At 41.6% G+C, this 23138-nt stretch overlaps 2 protein-coding genes across 12 annotated transcripts in view; one reads left to right on the forward strand and one right to left on the reverse strand.

The window, feature by feature from the left end:
* Positions 1-763: 763 nt before the first annotated feature.
* SCN3B (sodium voltage-gated channel beta subunit 3) lies at positions 764-15548 on the forward strand. Of its 2 annotated transcripts, XR_012850804.1 has the most exons (7): positions 764-1266; positions 6649-6812; positions 7711-7939; positions 9089-9227; positions 9888-9979; positions 13804-14732; positions 15440-15548. XR_012850804.1 is itself a non-coding variant. In XM_075839282.1 (6 exons), the coding sequence occupies exons 1-5, from the start codon at positions 1218-1220 to the stop codon at positions 9952-9954; spliced, it is 648 nt and encodes a 215-aa protein (XP_075695397.1). In that variant the 5' UTR covers positions 764-1217; the 3' UTR covers positions 9955-9979; positions 13804-15548. The 2 variants fall into 2 exon arrangements, 1 of the variants encoding a protein (XP_075695397.1); XM_075839282.1 differs by having other exon boundaries at positions 13804-15548.
* Positions 15250-23138, reverse strand: part of GRAMD1B (GRAM domain containing 1B) — a 207864-nt gene continuing 199975 nt past the window's right edge. For all 10 annotated transcript variants that reach the window (XM_075839276.1, XM_075839275.1, XM_075839271.1 and 7 more), the window contains one exon: positions 15250-22582. In XM_075839276.1, the coding sequence (XP_075695391.1) occupies positions 22499-22582 (84 nt within the window). In that variant the 3' untranslated portion in view covers positions 15250-22498. The remainder of the gene's footprint in view (positions 22583-23138) is intronic.

Here is a 23138-nt window from a genome sequence, read left to right on the forward strand (position 1 = left end):
TGTCACCTAGGAGCTATCTACCATCAAATGTCACCTGGGATCTATCCACTATCACGTCACCTGGGTTCTCCATCACGTCATATGGGATCTCTCTGCTATCACATGTCACTTGGGAGCTCTCCACTATCACACGTCACCTGGGATCTCTCCACTATCACGTCACCTGGCTGGGTTCTCTATCACGTCACCTGTGATCTCCACTATCACGTCACCTGGGATCTCTCCACTATCACATGTCACCTGGGATCTCTCCACCATCACGTCATCTGGGATCTCCACTATTACATGGCACTTGGGGTCTGTCTCTGCTATCACATGTCACCTGGGAGCTCTCCACTATCACATGTCACCTGGGATCTCTCCACTATCACATGTCACCTGGGATCTCTGCACCATCACATATCACCTGGGATCTCTCCACTATCACATGTCACCTGGGATCTCTCCACTATCACATGTCACCTGGGATCTCTCCACTATCACGTCACCTGGGATCTCTCCACTATCACATGTCACCTGGGAGCTCTCCACTATCACATGTCACCTGGGATCTCTCCACTATCACATGTCACCTGGGATCTCTCCACTATCACATGTCACCTGGGAGCTCTCCACTATCACATGTCACCTGGGATCTCTCCACTATTACACGTCACTTGAGGTCCGTCTCTGCTATAATGTCACCTGGGGTCTTTAGCCCTATCTGCTATGTGGTGGGCTGGCATGTGTATGACTCACCATCAGACGCTGCTCTCCACCGCCACCTAGTGGTCACATGAATGATTTCTCTTAGTCGCTGGTCTCTCTCTCCTGATAACCATTGTGCTTCCTGAACACCTTCCAGGATTATTAGATTTACGCTGCGGAGACGGTGATGTTGCCTTGAAGGGACATGATTATTCCTTCCTGACGCCCTGGAGAGGATGAGATACTGAGCCGCCCATCTACAGCCACTAAGAAGCCTATACTGACCGGCTGCTGCACAGACAGGCTGCTCAGTGCAACAATCATCGCAGGATCTGTCACTGCCTTATCCTCCCCTCTCCAGGGTGCTGAAAGACATCCATGACCTCTTACAGGGTCCCCACCCCGGAAACATGGCAGCTCTGAAAATGTAGGAGGAGGGGGTCCATCCATCATCACCATCCTTTCCTTCTCCCTCCTAACCTAACAAGCCCTGGCTCACAGGACCACCCCTGGAAGAAATCAAAATCATCATGGCTACCTGGCGAAACACAGTGTTCTGGGGTCTGCTGCTGCTGATGGGTATGTGATCATTTCTAGGTCTGTGCTGATGTGTTCATACTAATAACTGTAGAACAATGGAGAGAAGCGGCCAAGCACAGCACAATGTGTCTGATAGACTGCCACCCCTCAGATGTATCATCACTTACATGGATGTACATTTCTATATATTACACAGAGGAAGGCTACAAATAGAGGAGATTGTTACAGACCCTCTAGCAGTAACTACATTGCATCACCCGAGGCTCCTAATACAGTGCTATAGGGTCCACAATGTGTTCACTGCCAGATGTTATATATAAATAATACTGCGGTTTAAAGACTGTAGATTTGGGGATATTTATAGAAAAATAATACAATGCTGGAATGGGTAGATATAGAAGTCTAAAGCATTTTGCTTGGGACACCAGTGGTGACATTTTAGGTGATGAAGCGCCAGATAGAATTTTAATAGATTAATAATGGATATAAGTGAATTATGAAATAAATTGAGAGAGAGAGAGAGAGAGATGGATAGAAGATAAATATGAGATAGATAGAAAGAGAGAGAGAGAGAGAGAGAGAGAGAGAGATAGATAGATAGATAGATATGAGATAGATAGATAGATAGATAGATAGATAGATAGATAGATAGATAGATAGATAGATAGATAGATAGATAGATAGATAGATAGATAGATAGATAAATATGAGATAGATAGATAGATAGAGAGAGAGAGATAGATAGATAGATAGATAGATAGATGTTTGTGTCTTTACTTTCTGTTAAAGAATAAGGGGGTCAGACCCATCCATTGCAGTGCTGCCTGATCTTACCATTATACATACATATATATACACACATACAGACAAAATCTAGAATGATCTTGCTTTGCCATCCTGTTGACATTTTCCTGTACCAGTTTCAACCCCTCTGCCCATCTGTCATCATTCCTTCACAAGTATTCATAGACTAGAGACTGGCACAGGAATCCAGTGAGTATGTGGCAGCTCTCACAGCGGGCACACATAGAGCAGCACCTATGTGCTCAGGTTTCAGACAGAGGCCCTACTGCAAGGACACAGGTTTACTGTCACTCCTGCTATTTATGGACAGTGTGTGGGTACAAGCCTGCAGAATATAGAACACACACAAAGGGGACACAGCCTCACCAGGTAGGATGATGGGGGGAGTAGTAGGCGGATCAGCTGGTAGAACAGGTGACTACTCTCCAGAAACATACTATATATGAGCATTCTTCATGGTCCCCTCTCTTTGCGGTCATTACACTAATTGTAGCCAGGGGCTGGTGGGACATGTGCCAGGGGAGGTACCAACCAGCCTTAGGCAGGGCATTTAGATACAGGGTTATGGAAGCAAACGGAGTCTATGCCCCAGGAAAAGGAAAGCCTAGCTACTACTCTGTTTTATCTCACAACGGTATAAGGCCATAATGGAATCATTTATTATATGCGGAGCGATGTCATCCATGGACATGTATAAATTAAAGCACACAGTAATGTCCCTGGTGATCAGCAAGAGTTCTGATTTGATACATGTATATAATTACTACATCATATCGATAACCGCCGTGTGTACGCGGTCACATTGATGACATTTATCTGACCTGAATAAAGATTCTATCAATCAGATCAATATGAGGATTATGACGTGAGAATAATCCACTATAAAGACTAGCAGTGACTTGTCCTTTATGTGTATGATCAGACTAATGTCCTTATAATAATGGGCAATCTTCACTAGATCTGGCTTTTTGGTGCTTGAGACGAGTTGCCCACATGCTAGTCAGTAGAGGTTTTCCTCTGGTCAATGTCCATATAGAAAAATTATGTTGTCCAATTGTGGGGTCAAAAAGGGATATATAGCACAATACCTTTGGGTAATATTTACCTGTTCTGATCCTACCCATGCTGCACGCTGCAGCTCTGCCTGCTCAGTCGAGGCGTGGAGAGGCGATTTTTGGTTCACCTGTATAGTTTAACGAAGTTTTTTGTTATGTAAAATAATAGTCACAGTTTTAGGTCTCATTCACACATTGCAGATTTGGTCAGCATCAGTATTTGTAAGTCAAAACCAGGACTGGATGGAATGGAAATATGTATACTTCTTCTCTTCTTTGTATCTAGTCCTGATTTTGGTTTCAAAATACCGATGCACAGCATCAAATCTGCAATGTGTGAATGAGGCCTTAGATACAAGCCTGGGACTCCTCTGACCCCTGCTTCTAGAGTCCATATTTCATATACCATGGGGTGTAATTCCTATGCAGGTGCGTGGACTTGTGAAAGTCACTGGTGATGGTGCTGAAGAGAGTCACATCATTTACACCATGTCTAAAAGGAGTTGTCTCATCCAGGGGAAATGTAGTATAACAAGGAGACCCTGCAAATGAATAGCAGTCCATGTAATGTACGTGGATGGCTCGAGTCTGGCAGAGCGGGAGCTGCTCTTAGAGGTTCTCTGTTCTGGCGGACAGAGTGGGGGACCCTCCTCAATGAGGTCCATATGTCCTAATAGGTCTTATGGATAGGGATCGTCTTCGTGAGACAACCCCTTTAATTGCTGGTATGTGTAATACGCCAAACCATAGATGAGAAAGAAAACGAGTCTATAGATATATAGATCACATGCCATTCCCAATCCTACACCTTAATTATTAGTCACTATGGGAATACAAATTTTTGCATTAGTTTCCAACATTTATTATGTAGCAGTGATACATTTTGAGTCGTCATTACTGTAGACTTAGTCTAGGCCATCAAATGTGTCAGAATTGGAAATATAGAGCACACAAAGACTGCACACGCGAAACTGGAGCAAAGCCTCATTAAATATTTCTATCTATCATAAGCGACGTCTTTTCTGAATTTACCACACTTGCATCTTAAACACAGTGCCAAGTTTTAAGTAAGTAGATACTTCAGACAAACCGACAACCAATATAATAAGAAAACCGCAGTGCTTCTAAGCACCTAAAGGAACAATATTCGGTTTGCTTAAGCCCTGATCATAACAGAAATATATCAGTGTATCAGTCTCTATTAAAGTATTACCAAAATTAGAGGGCGCATTGATGCAGCAGGTCAGTAAATAGACTTTATATTGACATCAGATACAGAGTACGGCAAAAGCTGAAACACTATCCTCAGATAATGCATTGCTAATCTACATGACAGACGTTACCCTGTTTTAGCAGCACCTGCACAGCTGCCCATATGCCGCAGTTATTGACATTAAAGATTATTGATGGTGATAATAATAGGTCCTTTCAAGTAAAAATATATAATTACGGGAAGCATTAAAGTCAACCTGGTATAAGACAGGTGGATTTTTCATCTACAGAATTAAACTAGTAGGTGCTAACCTTTGCCCACTATATAGCCCCTTAGCCAGAGTCTGCGGGCGTACACAGCTTGGGTCATCTAGATGAATTTATTCCATAGGCAGTGCCATGTCTGTTAGCAGGTTTGAGAGAGAAAAGCACGGCGCCACATAGTGTGAGTAAGCCCAAGATATAACAAACTTAGTTTGACAGATGGAGGCTTACCACAGGTGAAAATGTCAGGAGCGGGTAAAAGGTAGATAAGTGATGGATGAATGCTGCTGCCGAGATCCCAGCCGGTCAATCTTTGAGGGACCACCGCAATGTGAATGAGTAATTTGTTTGAAAAAACGGGACCCCATACGGCGCTGCTACTCAGGAACGAATACAGTAGTAGTTTAGAATTGATACTTTATTGTAGGCTACGCGTTTCAATGCCGCACCGGCATCTTCCTCAGGCCAATAAGAATTATCTTATTGTAAGATCCCATACCGTATTTTTATTTCCACTCTGCCGATTTTAGTTTAAATTAGCATTATATACTATTGGATTACTTTGTGTACCTGTCTTATTTGAACTGTTCACAGTGATTACGTCATCTTGCACTTTAACCCTGTCTACATTGGCGTTTTTTTTCTCCCGCGTGGTGTATTTAAGGGCTGTTGTTCAGACTACAATGTTTGTGGCCTGAGGAAGATGCCGGTGCGGCATTGAAACGCGTAGCCTACAATAAAGTATCAATTCTAAACTACTACTGTATTCGTTCCTGAGTAGCAGCGCCGTATGGGGTCCCGTTTTTTCAAACAAATTACTCATGTCTGTTAGCAGGTCTTGGCCGATCTGATTGCTCTGTGCAACTCTCAAAAAATGTAAATGACCCAAAAGAATATATTTAAAGCGGTTTTCTTATTAGGACAACCCCTGCCTATATGCCCTATTAGAGCATATGGATGTCATAGAGGGGGATCCCCTGCCTGGGATCCCTTTTCTATGAGCCATATCGGAGAGCCGCTAATACAGACACAAGCCATCCATGTATTAAATGGACGCTCTTTTATCTGAATGGCCACAATGTAAATACTACATTTCCCAGCAGTCGCTGCTGAAGAACAAATCTCTGGCTGGGGTTACCCCTGAAAAATTTGCTGGGTGCTAAACTCGCAGCATACTCCTACATTAACGGTACGGTTTGCGATGAGACAACCCCTAAAAAGTGCCACCGTCTTCAGGCATGGAGTTCAGGGATGCTGTCACTTAGTCCTCTGTAAAGGACATACTGTCCATGCCTCTCCAGGGAGTCCCCGTCACTCAGCGGCTCTGCTCCAATCAAAGCTTAGCCATTCTAGCTCTGCCCCTGCTATACTAACTTATAACCCCAGGCATAGTCACGTCCAGGTCAACACAACGTATTCAATAATCACTATCTCATGTATGACCCAATCCTGGAGCTTTTATTTTGACCCGATCAGATGTGTGTTCTTTGCTTTTATTACCATAGTTAAAGCTGTACTTTTGCAAGTATGAAGTTCTTCCATTCTTTGCTGATGAATGCATTATCTAATAATAAAAGTTGTTGTGTACATTTTGAAGAGGAGATGAATGTACTAGAAGCAGCAAGGTTGTACTTACCATTGACGCAGGCCTTGCAGCTGCATGTAAGGGGGAGGGGTGTTCCAGCGGAATTGATAGAGAAAACCACAGCAGTCTGATTCTTGCAAAATATGCTGTAAAAAAAAAAAGTGAAGCATAAATGTTAGTAACCTGCAACTGGTGATATATGACTGGTATCTGATGTAACATGAACTAACGGGATTATCTTTTTTTCTGTTTCTCCTTTGGTGTATATTGTCCATCTCTTGGGGTTGCTGCTCACCCCATTACGGTTCCTATACTTGTCCGCTATGTCGTTTTTCCTTCTTTATTGTAATTAAACTTGTTGTTGCTGATTTGTCCCCATATTTTTTTGATATATATTTAATGTGTCTTGTGTTTGTCCCTACTGGACTTTCCTCATGTGGAACTTTGTTTGTTTTGTTTTATGTACAATCCCTTTCTTCATGTGCCGGGGGTCCTCTACAGCGGGGATATGCTCTCCTGTGTGTGTTGAGGTTCCTTCTGGGACAGAGGCCGTCCAAGGACACAATATGACCTTACTGTGCATCTCCTGCATGCAACGGGAGGAAGTATTCGCCATTACCAATGTGGAGTGGTACTTTCAACCCAGCGATGGAAACAGATCTCTTGTATGTATTACACATCAAATCTACATTGTTGTCACATTAAAGATCTATTACTATTATCATTTCATCAAAGCTGTAAAGAGTCCGCAAAGCTCCTGTTCTGTTTCACATTATATTATCAAACCTAATAAATCATCATCTGCGGTCTGCAGAGAGTTTTCACAACTATAAGAGCTTATTTTATTCATTTACACTGGCATCTCTACAGTGGACCGGTCACTCGGGGGCTACTTAGAAGAATTTTTCCCATAATTGATTGTATACTCACACAGGGTAGACAGCCTCTTACTGTACCATAAAAAAGGGTCAAAGGCACATGTGACGCCATGTTTTTTGCGTTGCAGTAATGGCGGACCTCTCCATCACTCTCCAAAAACACCTAAGACATGTCACTGAGCATTAGTTGGGGTCCGTAAGCTTGAGCGTCCACCGATGACCAGCATGACGGAAATGCAGCATTTTACGGAGCTATATGCCCCTTAAGCTTAAAGGGACATTTCAGTCATTGACATTTATTACATATCAGTAAGATTACCTATAAATACCTGATCCCCAACCGATCAGCATAACTGAGATCCTGTGACCATCATTGTGTGCCAAGCAGAAAGTAGAGGAGAGAGTAGGCTGGGCATGCATGCTACTCTCCATTAAAGTTGATGTGAAGTACGGAAACCGCGCAGAACAGTGGCTCAAATATGCCATACAAGTTAATAGTTGGAATACCCCTTTAATTAGGAGGTTTCCATATTCCAGAATAAGGTTAACGACTCAATTACTTCTCCACAATCACAATCTTATAGCCAATATTTATAATTTTGAGATTAGATTGTGTTCTCTATAATATATATATTGCCGAGGCATAAGGAGTGTTACATTTATTCTATGCATTATCATTGTGCAGATCTTTGAATATGCTGAGGGAAAACCCCGGGAGCATTCAAGCCCTTTCAAAGGCCGCCTGCAGTGGATTGGAAGCAAAGATCTGCAGGATGTCTCCCTTATATTACACAATGTAAAAATCACAGATTCAGGGCGATTTATCTGTAACGTCAATCGCACGCTCCATTTTGAGGCACATCAACACTCAACTTCAAGCAATGTGGAAATTGACCTGATCGTGTCTGAAATAGGTAAGTAACATGACATTGTGCAAGGCAGACACTATATACACTACAAGTACCTGCTAGATAGTCTGTAAAGGGATCTATAGGACAGACAAACCTTAGTGGGGCATGTTAAGGTAATTGGGGAGACCCCCTGATTATAACCCCTCTGATGGGCACAATATAGTGTTTCATTTTCATTGCTGCATTACAACTGATTCATGGGGGTACGCGTCTAAAAAGGGTTTGTTCAGATATGGCAGAAAGGTTGCAGATTTTCATTGTGGAATCCACAACAGAAATCATAACCAAAATAAATCTGTATTTTAGAACGTGCGGAGGATTTTAAAATCCGCAGCTTGGCCTTTATTTAATGGATGATGCTCACCTCGTCATTTCTGTCAGTGAATGGAAACGCTGTTTACATCCAGAGACTAAAAACCTGTACAGACCTAATAATTCTCACAGCTGAGGCTTTGGTGCAATTGTATCCAGTCAAAACAATCCTCTATGAACTATAAATCCTCTATAAATACATCAGCCGTATAATTTGCTACAATGTATCACTGCAGATAAAATGTACATCTCAGCTATGAGAAGTATTAGGTGTCTATGGGTTTTCAGAAAATAGATGTGAATGGTAAAAACCCAAAAAGCAGCACTGGATAAACAAATAGATATTCACCTTTGAGTGCTGCCAACATATACATATTATGGGACTTGTTGGATCGAATATGAATTCTGGAGCGCACTCCATCTCTGCTGTATTCAACCGTTCTGCAAATTTCCTGTGAACAAGAATATTTTCATTCACTGACAACAAGAAGAGATCTAGAAATTTTTGAGGGATGGAAACTTAAGTGAAGTATATTAGAAAGATGCAGAACTTTTCATTATACAATGATTTATAGAAAACCAGAAACCCCATTAAGGGGTTAAACAAAAACATAATAAAGACATCAGTCCCCCAGTCCGTGTACAAGGTGAGAACATTTATTGATGTGATCATCTCAGCAGTCAGAAATAGGTGACCAAAGACGACCGGTTTTATATTTTACTGTGTGAATGTCAGAATATCCGCCGTGAGGAGCCATTTACAGAGAGGATCAATGAGTTTATGTTGTAATCGGAAGTGACTGACTCCAGTCTTAATAATATCTGGCTTTGTTTCAACAGCGAGAGAGGATTTTACCTCTGTGCTCTCGGAGATCATGATGTACATCCTTCTGGCTTTCCTCACCGTGTGGCTCTTGATCGAGGTTGTTTATTGCTACAGAAAGATCTCCAAGGCTGAAGAAGTGACCCAGGAGAGTGTGTAAGTGTGCGCTCCTCTGAAACAAACATAATAGACACACGTGGTACCCCCAATACATTCACTAAGCATGCTGATAATGCTGAGCACTGCAGGACCTGATGGGTCTAGTAATCTATGACGTGATTAACCATATTTTCTCATCGCTTTTTTAAGCTGATCAAGTCCTAATCCTTAGAATCAGACTACACAGTAATTGTTTGTAGTCTGTAACCATGAGACACATATAGGTCTGCATAGGAGCTGTATGACGCAAAACGGTAGGATATTTTTAATCAATACTAATTGCCAAGTTGCTTAATATTTTATTTTAGATGCACTGGAGCAATAATAACAAAAATTGCTTGCACATAGCTGGTCATAAACATACATTTTAATAGACTGTGTTGGATACAGTAAGCGGCCACCAGACACCATGAACGCTGATTATCTCAAGGGAAACTATAAGATCGGTCAACCTGTCCAATCCTTGTTTCGTCCAGTGACTGTCGTTGGCACATTGCACAGTATTCCAGGTCAACTAAGTGGGATAGGCTGACAAAAACGTAATGTCTATGGCCAGCTTGTATAAATAAACAGATAATGTATATAGAATAATATGATGAAATAAATTGCAATCAAACCATTACTGACATATATCTTCATATATCCATTGTTTGCCAGCACTGATTATCTAGCGATACCTTCAGAAAACAAAGAAAACTGTCCTGGTCCAGAGGAGGAACAATGAAGCCAGAAAATATCAACACCTAGAGGTAAATATCATATCCGGGCCTGGTGAATGAGAAATGTGTCACTGCTATTCCTAATGACCGGGCTGCTCATGTATAATATCTCCACTGTATCGCTGCTTTCCTATGGACAGGATTGCTTTGGCATCTATCAGTCCAGAAATTCTGATAGTCTTGCACATTTTGGTGCAGAACTACAAAATAATCAGGAAACTCACAAGATCAAAAGCAGATTACCGAATAAAGATATCAAAATTTTGAGAATCCTCTGATAAAAAGAACACAAATGGATAGTAAATTTATACCCTGGCACCTCATGTTCCAGTTATCCTAACAATCCAGCATGTCCTCGTAGACATCAGTACGTGTGTTGACTTCCCTGGGGTCTTTAGGAACTACCAGAGGGGCAGGTAAGGCTATGTTCAAATCAGCGTCATTATTTCCATTTTTCTGTTCCGGTCGAAGAACAGAAAAACAAAAATAATGGAAGTGTCAGATCTGTCACATGACGGATACCAACGGCGCCCAACGAAACCCATTGACCTTAATGGGTTCCGTTTGGTTAACATCATTTTACCAGATAAAATAGGACTTCATTCTGCACGGTTTTGTCCCGGATTTTTGGCGTAGACTCCATTGCGGATGTGAACGAAGCCTGAGTACATAGACTGTGATCAGAATATCCAATAATCCAGTGCCCTGGCAGTCCCAAAAATTACAGATTTTTGGATTTTTGCTGTATTAGCTTTTCATTTTGGGCTGTTTTTGTAGGTTCTCGATCCTTACAAGCCTGTTTTGTATACTTTAAAGGAGTTTTCCCACTTTGGACAATCCCCACTTGTTACAAGGGTCCCAATAAACTGATCACAAAGTGTCACGATGCTGGGACCCTCAGCGTTCAGGTGAAATCTGTGGGTAAACCGGACAGGAAGAGTTAAATTTCCCTGCAGCGCCACCAAAGGGGAAATTAAGCATTACGCAGTGACCATTCTTATCAATGTGTTGTCTGTGTAAGGGTATGTTCACACGCCCCCCGAAAAACGGCTGAAAATACGGGGACTGAACACCTCCAAATATCTGATTTCAAATGGGAAAAACAGAATTCCGTTCCCACGAGGTGTTTTTTTTTACGTGCCGTTTGTAAAAAAAAAAAAATGCCCCGTAAAAAAGAAGTGCATGTCACTTCTTGAGCCATTTTATCATTGAGTCAAAAGAAAAACCGTTCCAAAAACGGCCGTAGAAAAACGCATCAAAAAACGTTTGATACTCAGAGGATTTCAGAGGATTTCTGTATTTTACAGCCGTTTTTTGTTTGCCGTGTGAACATACCCTCATACAGGACAGGTCCTCCAGAGCGAGAGAGACTCTATGTAACCGCTCTATACTCTACCAAGAGATGAGGATCCTGAACAGACGAGCCCCTCCTCTATTAACTCAGAATTCACTAAAAAAGAGTGTATGGAAATGGGATTTGTAAACTGGACAATCCCTTTAAGACCAGATGATAACTTGTCACCTATCAAATCCCAGTAATGCCAGATTAAAAGGAATTTCACTGTACTGTGATTCAGGACTATTTACCTCTAAAACAAAGCAGTCTGGAAATGGGACTTCATGCTGGTGGTGACCGCCTCGCTCCTGCCTAGCCTGTGTTGTCCTGGAATCTGCTGTTATCTGGCTGATGCTTTGCTGTCGACCTTCGGGTGGACCTGTTGACAGCGGAGACCATTCCATGCACCACTGGAATAATTACACGATGATAACACAACATGCTGGAGACCATATTATACCTAGATTATAAACCATGAGATATGAGCTTTGACCTGTAAAAATGAATATCTCTGCACATTTATAGAATTCTGTCCCATAAGCAGCAATCGGGACTTGGTGCAACTTCTGAAGGGCTCATTCACACTTTCGCATTACGGATTAGTATTAATATCGTTTTTAATTAAATAAACATTGCCAATACATTTAAATGGGTTTATTCACATTTCTGTCTTTTTTTTTTATACATACGTTTTATGTGCATGGCTTTTTTTTTTTATTACGCAGCATGTTCCAATATATCCACTTGGATACCGTTTTTAGCCCCTAGAATCAATGGGTCGAATTTAAAAATGCATGTTCCATTTTTGCATAGTTCACATGTGCGTATTTGTTCCATTTCTTTAACATCCCTATTTCTCCAACATTACACAATATTATAAAAACAGCAAACAAATTGTTAATTCTTTAACAAAAAAAACCAGAACATTTGTATTTTCATTCGCAAGTGTCAATGAGCCCTATATAGAGACCTGCTGATTTTGTGGCATTTTTTTCTGCAGAGCAAAAAGAAAGCCACTTGTAAAAATGCTCTGACAGACACTTTGTCCCGATTGTTGCCTTCCCATACCAATCACAGTACATCTGTGGAGACTTGGGGTATGTTCACACAGAGCTTTTTGCAGGCTGAAAATTCTGCCTCAAAATTGCGTCTGGAATTTTGAGGCATATTTTGATCTGCCTGCACGCCATTTGCCGCAGGCAAAAACGCCACGAAAGTCGCTTTCTCTAAACGCCCCGAAGATAGGGCATGTCGCTTCTTTTTCCCGTGAGAAAACAAACGCCTCTGCCTCCCATTGAAATAAATGGCAGGTGCTTTCTGACATTTTTTGCCACGTTTTCCAACGGGATTTCCACGTCACAAAACGTGTCCAAAAACTCAGTGTGAACAGGGCCTTAGGAGATCACTTCCTGGATGTCACGTTAAGTACCTATTCTATATTAAAGAACCTCTGCATATGGGGATACACTTCCAGGAGGAAACATTTTACACATATATATATATATATATAATCTACATAAGAAGCAGAGTCACTGTGTACATACATTACTTATCCCGTACTGATCCAGAGTTATATCCTGTATTATACTCCAGAGCTGCACTCACTATTCTGCTGGTGGAGTCACTGTGTACGTACATGACATTACTTATCCTGTACTGATCCTGAGTTACATCCTGTATTATACTCCAGAGCTGCACTCACTATTCTGCTGGTGGAGTCACCGTGTACATACATTACATTACTTATCCTGTACTGATCCCGAGTTACATCCTGTATTATACTCCAGAGCTGCACTCACTCTTCTGCTGGTGGAGTCACTGTGTACATGCATTACATTACTTATCCTGTACTGATCCTGAGTTACAGCCTGTATTATACTCCAGAGCTGCCTGCACTCACAATTCTGCTGGTTGTTATTGTAAACAGTCAGTAGGCTCGTTGGCAGACATCACTAGCAGCTTAGCTAAGCTCCTGTAATGCAGATGGCAGTTGGTTTTTCCTACATTAGAGGACCATACAGTGCTTGATGTAGAGATGACACTAACTAGAATGTAAATCACCAGTGGAAGCTCTGTGCAGACACTGAACAAGCAGGAGATGGTGGGAGATTTCAGCTCTGTATTCTGCAGAATTGCAGATTATTACTCAGGTTCAGTACGGTATAAATATTTTAATGCACACAGTGACTCCAGCAGCAGAATAGTGAGTTCATCTCTGAAGTATAATACGGGCTTTAACTCAGGATCAGTAATGTAATGCATGTACATAGTGATTTCACAGCAGAATAGTGAGTGCAGCTCTGGAGTATAATACAGGATATAATCAGGATCAGTACAGGATAAGTAAAGTAACGATGTAAACTTGAAATTGGTGTTCAAATGTGAACCAATGCTTTGACAAAGCAAAACAATTTAATTATTAATTAAACCCAACTTCACTTTACCATTCTGCTTACCTCAGTATACATAAGGCCAGGGCTTTAGTTACACGACTAATTATTGTGTCTTCATTCTCTAGGTGGCCTAGTAGGACACAGATCAGTCTTCTATCAACATGTGAACAGGAGTTAGCCATACAGTGTCCCTAATATCTAAACTCTAAATGGCTTTACATATAAAACTCCCTCGCCTTACCTGCTTTGCAAATGGCTTACACATGTATGTAATGTACTGTATGGAATCCTGAAGAATGTACCGGAGATGGAGAAACAATGAAGATCCAGAACTTGAGGGCACGGTTATAACTCTGGATTCGTTCCTGATCAATGGGAGAATATGACTCCAAATTTCCTATGTGAATTTTTTGTGACGGTCACGTTTAAAAACTAGTGCAAGTAAAACAGTGGAATTGCCAAACCAACTGGCAGCTTCCCTTTACTTTCTATTTGTAAAAAAGACAAACACAATGTTACATTGATTCCCTTGTAAAATTCCAAATTTTGTTTTACTTATCTCTCATGATGCATCATCCAAAATTGAAAATATCTGTCATGGAAATGACATGCCTGAACTGCTACAATGTGGAAACCATACTGTAACAGTGACTACAGGGCGAGCACAGCCTTCAAATATCCAGGTAATGCATACATGCTATGTCAGAGGAGATTTTCTTTTTTGGCTGGAGCTTTTCTTTTGAACGGTTAGAATGGAATCAGATGACTATTGACAACATCACAATTCTATTTTGCACTGTTTTTATATGCATGACCCATGAGATTTCAAATAGCTGAAGCTTTGTGTAACGATATTGGCTTTTGGTGACACTAACTACAGAGGTGTAGATAGAAGCTCCTAGGTCGCAATGTAAAACCCCTAACAGGGCCTTTCCAACCAGAATGTGCCATTTAGAGCACTGTCATCCTCCAATGTTGCACCCGGGCCTGGGAGTGATCGCTACACCTGAACGCCCTACACCACTGAACAAATCCGTGGCGTTGAAGTCGTCAGGTATAGTGAATTGTCTTGTATCTGACAAATATATGCTTACAATTTCAATGACTTATCTCATCCAGTACCTGGCAGTATAAAGCAATGATGTCATCTCATCTTCTTTGGCAACGTGCAGTGTTATTTTGTGATCTTTCCGGCAGATGTTGCACCATCATGTAACATTTATAGGATTTCTGGCACCTTATATAGTAGGGCTGGCACCATATTTATCATCTGCTCATTCTGTATCGCACTTGATGTACATAGTCAACATCTTATACTATTGCACAGAGCAGAAAATACTAACACGACTGTTACTTCTATAGGAGAGGATGTTACAATTGTCTTTTCCTGCGGGGGCGATGTCTTCCTGAAACTTTAGCTGTTACCTGCCAAACACTTTTTAAGATTAATAAAATTGTGGTCTCGATGTTTCTTTTGAAATGAAGATTGAAATAAAGATTTTGTATTTGGCCGGCAGTAGAGTACATGGAGCTGGGAATAAGTTGGCTCAAATCACGACTCGGAGACACAGTTTCCTCATTGGAATATTTATTTTTATTCATAGTTGAGTTGTCCTAGCTATTTCACATTGAGTTTTGGCTGAAAAGCCATTGATATACCTATGCTACCAGGCCCCCTGGACACAATGCCCCTGCGCACAGCGCAAAGGTTTTCTTTTTTTTTTCTTTTTTTTATGTTTTTTTTCTTAAATATTTTTACAGTTCAAGTTCCCGACCTTGAGGCCAGTAACTCAATAACACCATAGAACAACCAACATCCCCATAGATGATTGTAGAGATCTCTTGACTGCAATAAATCTGCTGGAATGGACTTCTTTGTTGTGGTGAATGGGTAAGCTCCTATATTCTTCTCTTGCATACAAAAATAAAAGGTTTCCATTGCCGTTAATCTTTATACATGAGTGATGGGCTACATTTTGATGGAGGGGTGCTCAATGCTAGGCTAATTAGAGAAATGGGCATTTACTAGCGGGAGCCCTATGACCTTGGTTAAAATTGCACCTCCCTGCATGCACATCTTTAATCAGATTCAGCACAGCAGTTGTACACATTCCCCCTAGTGACCCATAGAGGGCGCCGAGCAGACCTAGAACATTTCTGCATTGCCAGTCATAAGCACCCTCCATGCGCTACATAACCAGGACTGATAGACATGGGACTGATAGACATGTAGCACACTGTCTGCTGCGGTTTCCATACAGTGATCACTGTGCGCTATACGTTACCAACGTCCCTTAAAGGTTCTAAAAAATATAACATCACCTCCCTGCATTAAGCACAATAAATACAGTAACATTTTTGTTTTACAATGTATTTGTTTTTTTTAACATAAAAAATAAAAACATTAAATGCCCAGACAACAGGTCCCAGAAAGCAGAGTTATTATCTTACTTTATGTAAGAACCATCCATACCACTCACGGTTATCTCAATGTATTAGCACCAGACAAGTGTAATAATGGAGTCCGCGCAGAACCCCAGACTACACAGGATGCTGCAAACCAGATTTGTTACGGTTACACCTCATTTCTTTGATCTCGTCTCAACAATTACAGACAGACGTGGAGCGAATACCTGTACATATCAGGAGCCAAACTAGATTACTCATACCGAGACATATAACCAATGACTTTCACAAACAAACTTGCCATGAGGGCCCTGTACCTTCTAGAAACCATTCGCAGAATGTTTTCGATAGGTGTATGGGAATGGAGAGATGTAGCAGACCTGAGTTTGTCATTTGGCACAACTCATTGTGGCATCGCCATGAGTTACCTGCGTTTTTTTACATAGGACTGCAGGTAAAACTACTACATTATCTTAACTCAGTGAGTGATCGTGATAAACAAATAACGCAAATAAATGACACATTCACCTCTGCTACATCTGCAGACGTCTGGGAACACTATGTTTGTACAGGTAACAATGGACACACAGAAAACACCAGTAAAAATTGGACTTTCCCATTTCAGTTTTCCTATGACCACTCGTCATTCACCTTGACATGACGTTTTGGCAATGAGTATTCATACACGCTATCAGCACTTCTGATCCCGGCTGCCAGGGACAGGAAGATGGCGTACAGCACCAGAACTGATCACGGATTGGGTGAGCAATTATTTAATACTGCGACCGTGAGGGAAGACCAGCAGCTAATACATCCCTCTTAGAAAATTTATTGTATCAAGGTGGATCGGACGTTACAAAGTTAAAAGGGAGTTTATGTAAATTTAGTTAATTCACTGGGTAATGAAAAGTTATGTAACTTTGTGCTTCGAACCCTCACCATTATCAAGATCGCTGCTTGATGTCAGCTTAAAACCCACCTGATCATATCCAACATTCATACACTGTAACAAGCCATGCACCTGTGTCATATGGACATGATCAGGACGGGTTTTCAGCCTCTGAATGTAATAAAATAATTTCCATTCTATGACAGCAAGCAGATTTTCACAAGAGTGAGGGAAAGATACAAAGTATAAAAGAAAGTTGCAGAACTTTTGGTTATAACATTTGCATAAAACGGGAAAATCTCTTCAAAAGGCTAATTGAGACATGCAGGGCAAATGTTAGGATGATGGATCCACAACGTGCCGAGGACAAGTGTGGAAAACAAGGATAAAATATAGCGACATGCCATAATGTCGGGTTGGAAGCCCATGGATATCTCATCTGTATATACAACAAACTAGAGTCACATTTCCTCGCCGTGTCTTTCGGAAAGAAGGAACAGCAGATGTTCCCAGCATCATGCAACCCGATATCCCAGAGCTGCACTGGAAACATTCTGTACAGCATCCAAACTTACAACTCCTCGCAAATCTAGCGGGATATAAGACAATTCATCTCATCTACAGCGGAGTCAATAATAAAGCTGATAAATATAATATTACTCTGTAAAGTCCTTCAAACATTCTGCAAGAAAAAGTGATCGTTCTAACTTTTTTGACATTTTTATTACATTTGCATTCAGTTTCTGTCATTTACTTCCGGAAACTAGGTGGTCATAGACTTTGGGCTGTAGGTCAGTGAAGAAATGTATAGTATGGTCTCCAATATGTGGCACAACAACTCCAAACATAGGGCATGGTGGGAATTCTCTTCTGCAACAGTTGGAGAGCCACATATTGAAGGCCACAGATCTACAGGTATCTATCTATATGTTCCTTGCAGCCACAATAAAATATTAAGACTTTTTATTTTGAACCTATAGTGACCGGTATATTGGGGTACAGGGGGACAGTACTCTCCAAACTGACTCCGGTTGTTGCAAAGCTACAACTCCCATCATGCTCTGACAGACACGTGCTTTAAGGGCATGCTGGGAATTGTAGTTTTGCAACAGCCGGAGAGCCACAGATTGGGGAAAACTGGATCTACGTGGAGTTTCCATATTTTCAAGTGTTCTTGTGTGTTTCCTCCAACACACCTAAAATACGCAGATAGGTTAAATAGGATTTCCGTGACTGTAATATTAATGGCCTATTCTTGAGGTAAGCCATCAATATATGATGGTTGGCACCCAGCCGACCAGCTGCTTAAAGGGGCCCATTTAAGTGAACGGGACTGAGCTGCAGTACCAAGCATAGCCACAACCAAATGTATGGTGTTGTGCCTCAGTAAACAAGGAGACACGGTGATTGGAGCGCCGCAGTTGGAGCGTCGCAGCCCCTTCAGCTAACCGACGGGGTGCTGGGAGTCGGACCCCCACCGATCAGTTATTGAAGGCCTGTCCTAAAGATAGGCCATTAATAATACAGGCCCAGAAAACCCATCTATTTGGCTTCCTATGTAATCGGCCCTAGTGCGTATTCAATAAGAAAATGAGATGATGACGGAGTATAACCTGTGCACAGTTTGGTGGAATAGGTTAGCCCTGTATAAGTAACAGTATTATTATCACATGACAGTGCATGCTATTAGTTACACGGATATTCATGAATTCTCTATGGGCATTAGCCCTTTTGTATTCAATTTCTATATAGAATCTCAATAGAAGGAGAACGTCAGGAATAATTATAGGTCCTAAACAGACTCTGCCACATACAGTCCACACGTTGTGGGTCCGTTCTGAAGCACAAGCGCCTATCTAAATGACAGGCTTGTCTTACGTGTTGGCATGCAGCATCCTATTGTGCAGAATATATCCTATCGCCCGGACATGTCAGCGCAGTGCCCTTTGTCCCAAATACACTGAACATGTGGAGAAAAAATCTGGGGATACAGCCAAGGACAGGAAGCCTTATGATTGCATTACCACAAAGGCAAACCAAAAATAGCAGCATGATTATAAAAAGCAAGACTAACATAGGGTTACATTCATACTCCCCATTATCATCAATATTAGCAGAGTTGTGGGGTTGGACAATATCCCAGCATGGAAGGCAAGCAGAAAGGAAACGTTAACTAGGACATGGAGGAGAAGTCAGGTCGCTGTGTACCATGTCATGTCCCAGATAAAAGTGCAGCTCGGAATTCAGTGAGTTAAATGCTTCTGAAAAAGGCAAAACATTTCTACATAACGGCTATAAGGGAAACCTTGCATTTCATCAATAACCATGCAAAGGGAATAGAAAGCATCAGGGTGAATATATTTTGTATACAAAATAATGTCTTTTTAGTTCACACTATTGTCACCCACAAATCCTAAATAAACAGATGCAACATAAATATATATTTTAGATTTGTGCACAGCCATCATAAAAATAGGGAAGGAATTTTCTATGGGATCTAAACACTTTAGGTCTCTCTGGAAAGCCTGTATAATATGAAAGCAATAAAAAACAAAAGCTTCGATGCAAAGTACAAGATGCCATCTAGGTGAGAGAGAAAAATCGATGGGGACTGGCTGAAAATGGGGTTAGGTCCTGATCAATTACAGAACCAGCTCAATAGAGAACGATAAATACAGTAGTCCAGTATATCTGCAGTAGTAGGTTTGGCCATGGTCCATTGTCTATGACCCTAAATACCCAAGTCTCAATCCTTCAGTCTGTCCTAAACTTAAAAATCTAGGGACCAGTCAGGCCGGGGGTGAGCAGCAGAATGACTGTACCTTTAAGCAATCTTTGGAATCACAGAACTGCTCAATGAACTTGGAAGAACAAGCGCGAATACATGACACGGTGTGCCATTTAGATGACCTGGCCTACAGCCGGGTCCAGACGTCGCCTTTCATTGGCAGTTCTTGTGTGAAGAATGGAAATCTTTATTTCCGGTTCTGACATCTGTTCATACTAATGTGCACTTTTGCAAATAATTTTTGTATTGCTCCAATTCATCTAAAATAAAAAAAAGAATCAAGCAAATAGTCTTGCTAAAAAATCTCTTACGATTTTGTGTATACAGCTCCTGTGCTGACCTATGTATCTCCTTGGTTACATACTACAAACAAAATGTGTAGTCTGATCTTGCAGTCATGCGTTACTCCACTGCCTCTGCCTCTTTTCTAACAAACCTACAGACTGCAGAAGAGGAGGCAGAGGAAGGGGACAGCAGAATGAGATCACACACAGTGTTTATGAAGGCTCCCTGCACACGGCTGCAGCTGTGTGTACGGTCCGTGATTACGGCACGGACGGGCCGCGGAGTGTCATCTGCAGGCCGTCCGCAATCACGGACCCTGCACACAAAAGATGTGCATTCATTTATATGAGCCCGGACCGCAAATGCAGACTGTATAATGACATGTCCACATTTTTTTTCCGGTTCGGGCTCCGCTACCACAGTCATCTGCCATTGGCCCATAGGAAAGCATGTATTCTATACTAGCCGCAATCGCAGAGAGTATACGGCCTCAGAATTGCGGTCGTGTACATGACGCCTTAGTCTAACAATGGAGACACACAGGTCTGCTAGGTGCTGAATACACAAAACGATAGGAGAAAGAAGGATATATTTGTTTTAATCAAGAGTCCTTTTTTTTTTTTTCTTGAATGCACTTAAATGATAAAAAAGGGGGTTGCAAAAAGAGAAAAAAAAAAAAGTATGCACATGCATTAAGGGGGGAGCACCCAAAAACCTATAATGCAACACCTGAACCTGGCCTAATCGAGCCTTACAATGGGTTGCCAGTAATGGCGAAAGCGATTATAAAACAGAAATCTGCCCAGGGCATAGCCGACGGGATGCAGAGTAACTCTGAAAAGGCGACCAACCGTTGTCAGAGTGCCACACACCCCGGATCCCGATATATTCTGTCTTCATCACACAACAAAGGCAGCCAGCTACCAGACAGAGCATCCTCAGCTCCACTAAGCAGATATATGGCAGTGTCAACCAAAGCCCGCTGGTCAACAGAAAGCCCTTTCTAAAGGTGCAGGAGTTAGAGACAAAGCGAGATCCTTCCTGCACGGCCGGCTGATCTACATCAACGTCTTAAGATTTCCAATAGTTTCTAGCAGCATTCCCTTATATAATCAGATTAGTTTTTATCTAAACAGACACATTCATATTTTGACAAACAGTCATTCATAGTAACTTCGAGTGGGGCGGCGTTTTTACATATTACCAGCGAACGCTAAATACAATGCGGGATATGTGGACGACACTCAGGAAACTCCTCTGAAATGTGTCCCCCCCTAGTTTGGTAATCACAAAGTAATTATCTTATTCTGTCTTGACAAGTAATCTTTACTAATTGGTGGTAATTTACCGAATATTTTTTTGCAATGGAACCGATAGAAATTGTATTCTGTCCATATATTCTAGACAATGCCAAATTGTGACATGGCAGCTGTTAACTAGAAGCCCCAGCATGTTCTTGTGACCGTCGGCCATCAGATCAAACTAGATCTTGTAGTTCATCAGATGCCTGAGCCTATTCTATGAAGATCTCCTGTGCAAGGGTCCTGCACTGATAATAATATTTTCCCTCATTGTATTTAGGAAGAACCGCCACTGATGAAACTCACTGGAGTCCCAAAAAAAATTAAAATAAAATAAATAAGTTACTAATTGTAACCACCAAACATTGGTGTGACAAGGTTCCTCAGAGCGGATTTAAAACCCTGCAGCTGCTACTTGAAGAGCTGTAGGCACCCCAGCTTATTCCAAAGTAGGAATTAACATACATTTGAAAAGTAAGACAAATAAATCCCTAATATTAAAGCTTTAAATTACTAAGAAAAAAAACAAAAAACATTATAAAAAAATTTGCTTCTCATGTATTGCTCCGTACGGGAGACAGGACACTTCTCAGATTCCGCACTGTAGAGGTTGGTTGGACAAGTGCTCGTTGGCAGTGGAGTCTTCACGGATTTGTCCCAGAGTTTATGATGAAACAAGACAACCGTATTGGAGCTTTTGTGCCTTTTGCTCCTTACTCCTCTTCTACTCCTAGATCTGGGGGTGCCTCGGTTTGTCTCCTCAGCACCTATCCACTTGGGCACCAGCGTAGACCTCTGCGGTGCCAGGCAGCGTCAGGCTGACATCAGCAAGGTTTGCAGGTGTCGGAGGTAGAGCAACGGCGCAGAATTGTACACTGGGTTGCGAAAGGTCCTCAAATGGAGGAAGTGCTGCGCTAATCTTTTTTTTTGAAACGCTGAGAAAATAAAGTCCGAAACACCATTCCCAGTATCTCCGAGCCAACAGTCTCCGGCAGCTGGAGAAGACGACACCTCAGCGCAGAACCTCTCGTTTAAAATTCATTCAAGAATATAAATTTGTATTCATAGTATACATATATATATGTATCTACATATAAATCTTCTCTATACATATATTGCACACTATCTCCTCCTGTCCACTCTCAGGACCTTCATTGGTAGGGTTTGTCCTCCGACTCTGAGCCAATGTCTCGAGAAACAATTCCATTCTGAAGGTTTATCAAGGAGTCCTTCATCTGGAGATGGAAATATAGTCACATATCAGAGGCTGAGAACACAACAAAGCGCTCCGAAGCGAAGCAGCACATGCTACAAGGGTATGATCAAAGGCAATGCTCGAGATTCCAAATTACTGGCACATTAAAGAAAACCAAACTCTGAACATAAATTGACATAAAGTGTGCAGTAACTTTGCTTGACTTATTTTGAGGTTTTCTTCTCCATTCATGTCTAAAGCTACATTCAGCATTCTACTGGGGAGCAGTGCACTGTGGGAGCTCAGATGACAGTAAGGCCTGGCTACACAGACTTTTTGAGTGACAGCTGCATTCCCCAATATTGCATGAAACTCAATGTATTCCTTTGGACTGCAGCCATAGTCAAAATCAATCAATTACGCGACAAAAAGTCTCAGTATGGCCCAAGACTAACACAGTTGGGGTATGTCCATACGTAACGTAAAGCCTCCAGAATTTCCAAGCAGATTTTCTTGCGTAAATTCCGCAGCGTTTTTGCAAGACAAATTGACATGCTGTAGATTTAGAATCTGCAACGCAGGTGAATTTTCTCGCG

The sequence above is a fragment of the Rhinoderma darwinii genome, chromosome 10 (genome assembly GCF_050947455.1).
Source record: "Rhinoderma darwinii isolate aRhiDar2 chromosome 10, aRhiDar2.hap1, whole genome shotgun sequence".
In the NCBI taxonomy this organism is placed as follows: Eukaryota; Metazoa; Chordata; class Amphibia; order Anura; family Rhinodermatidae; genus Rhinoderma; species Rhinoderma darwinii.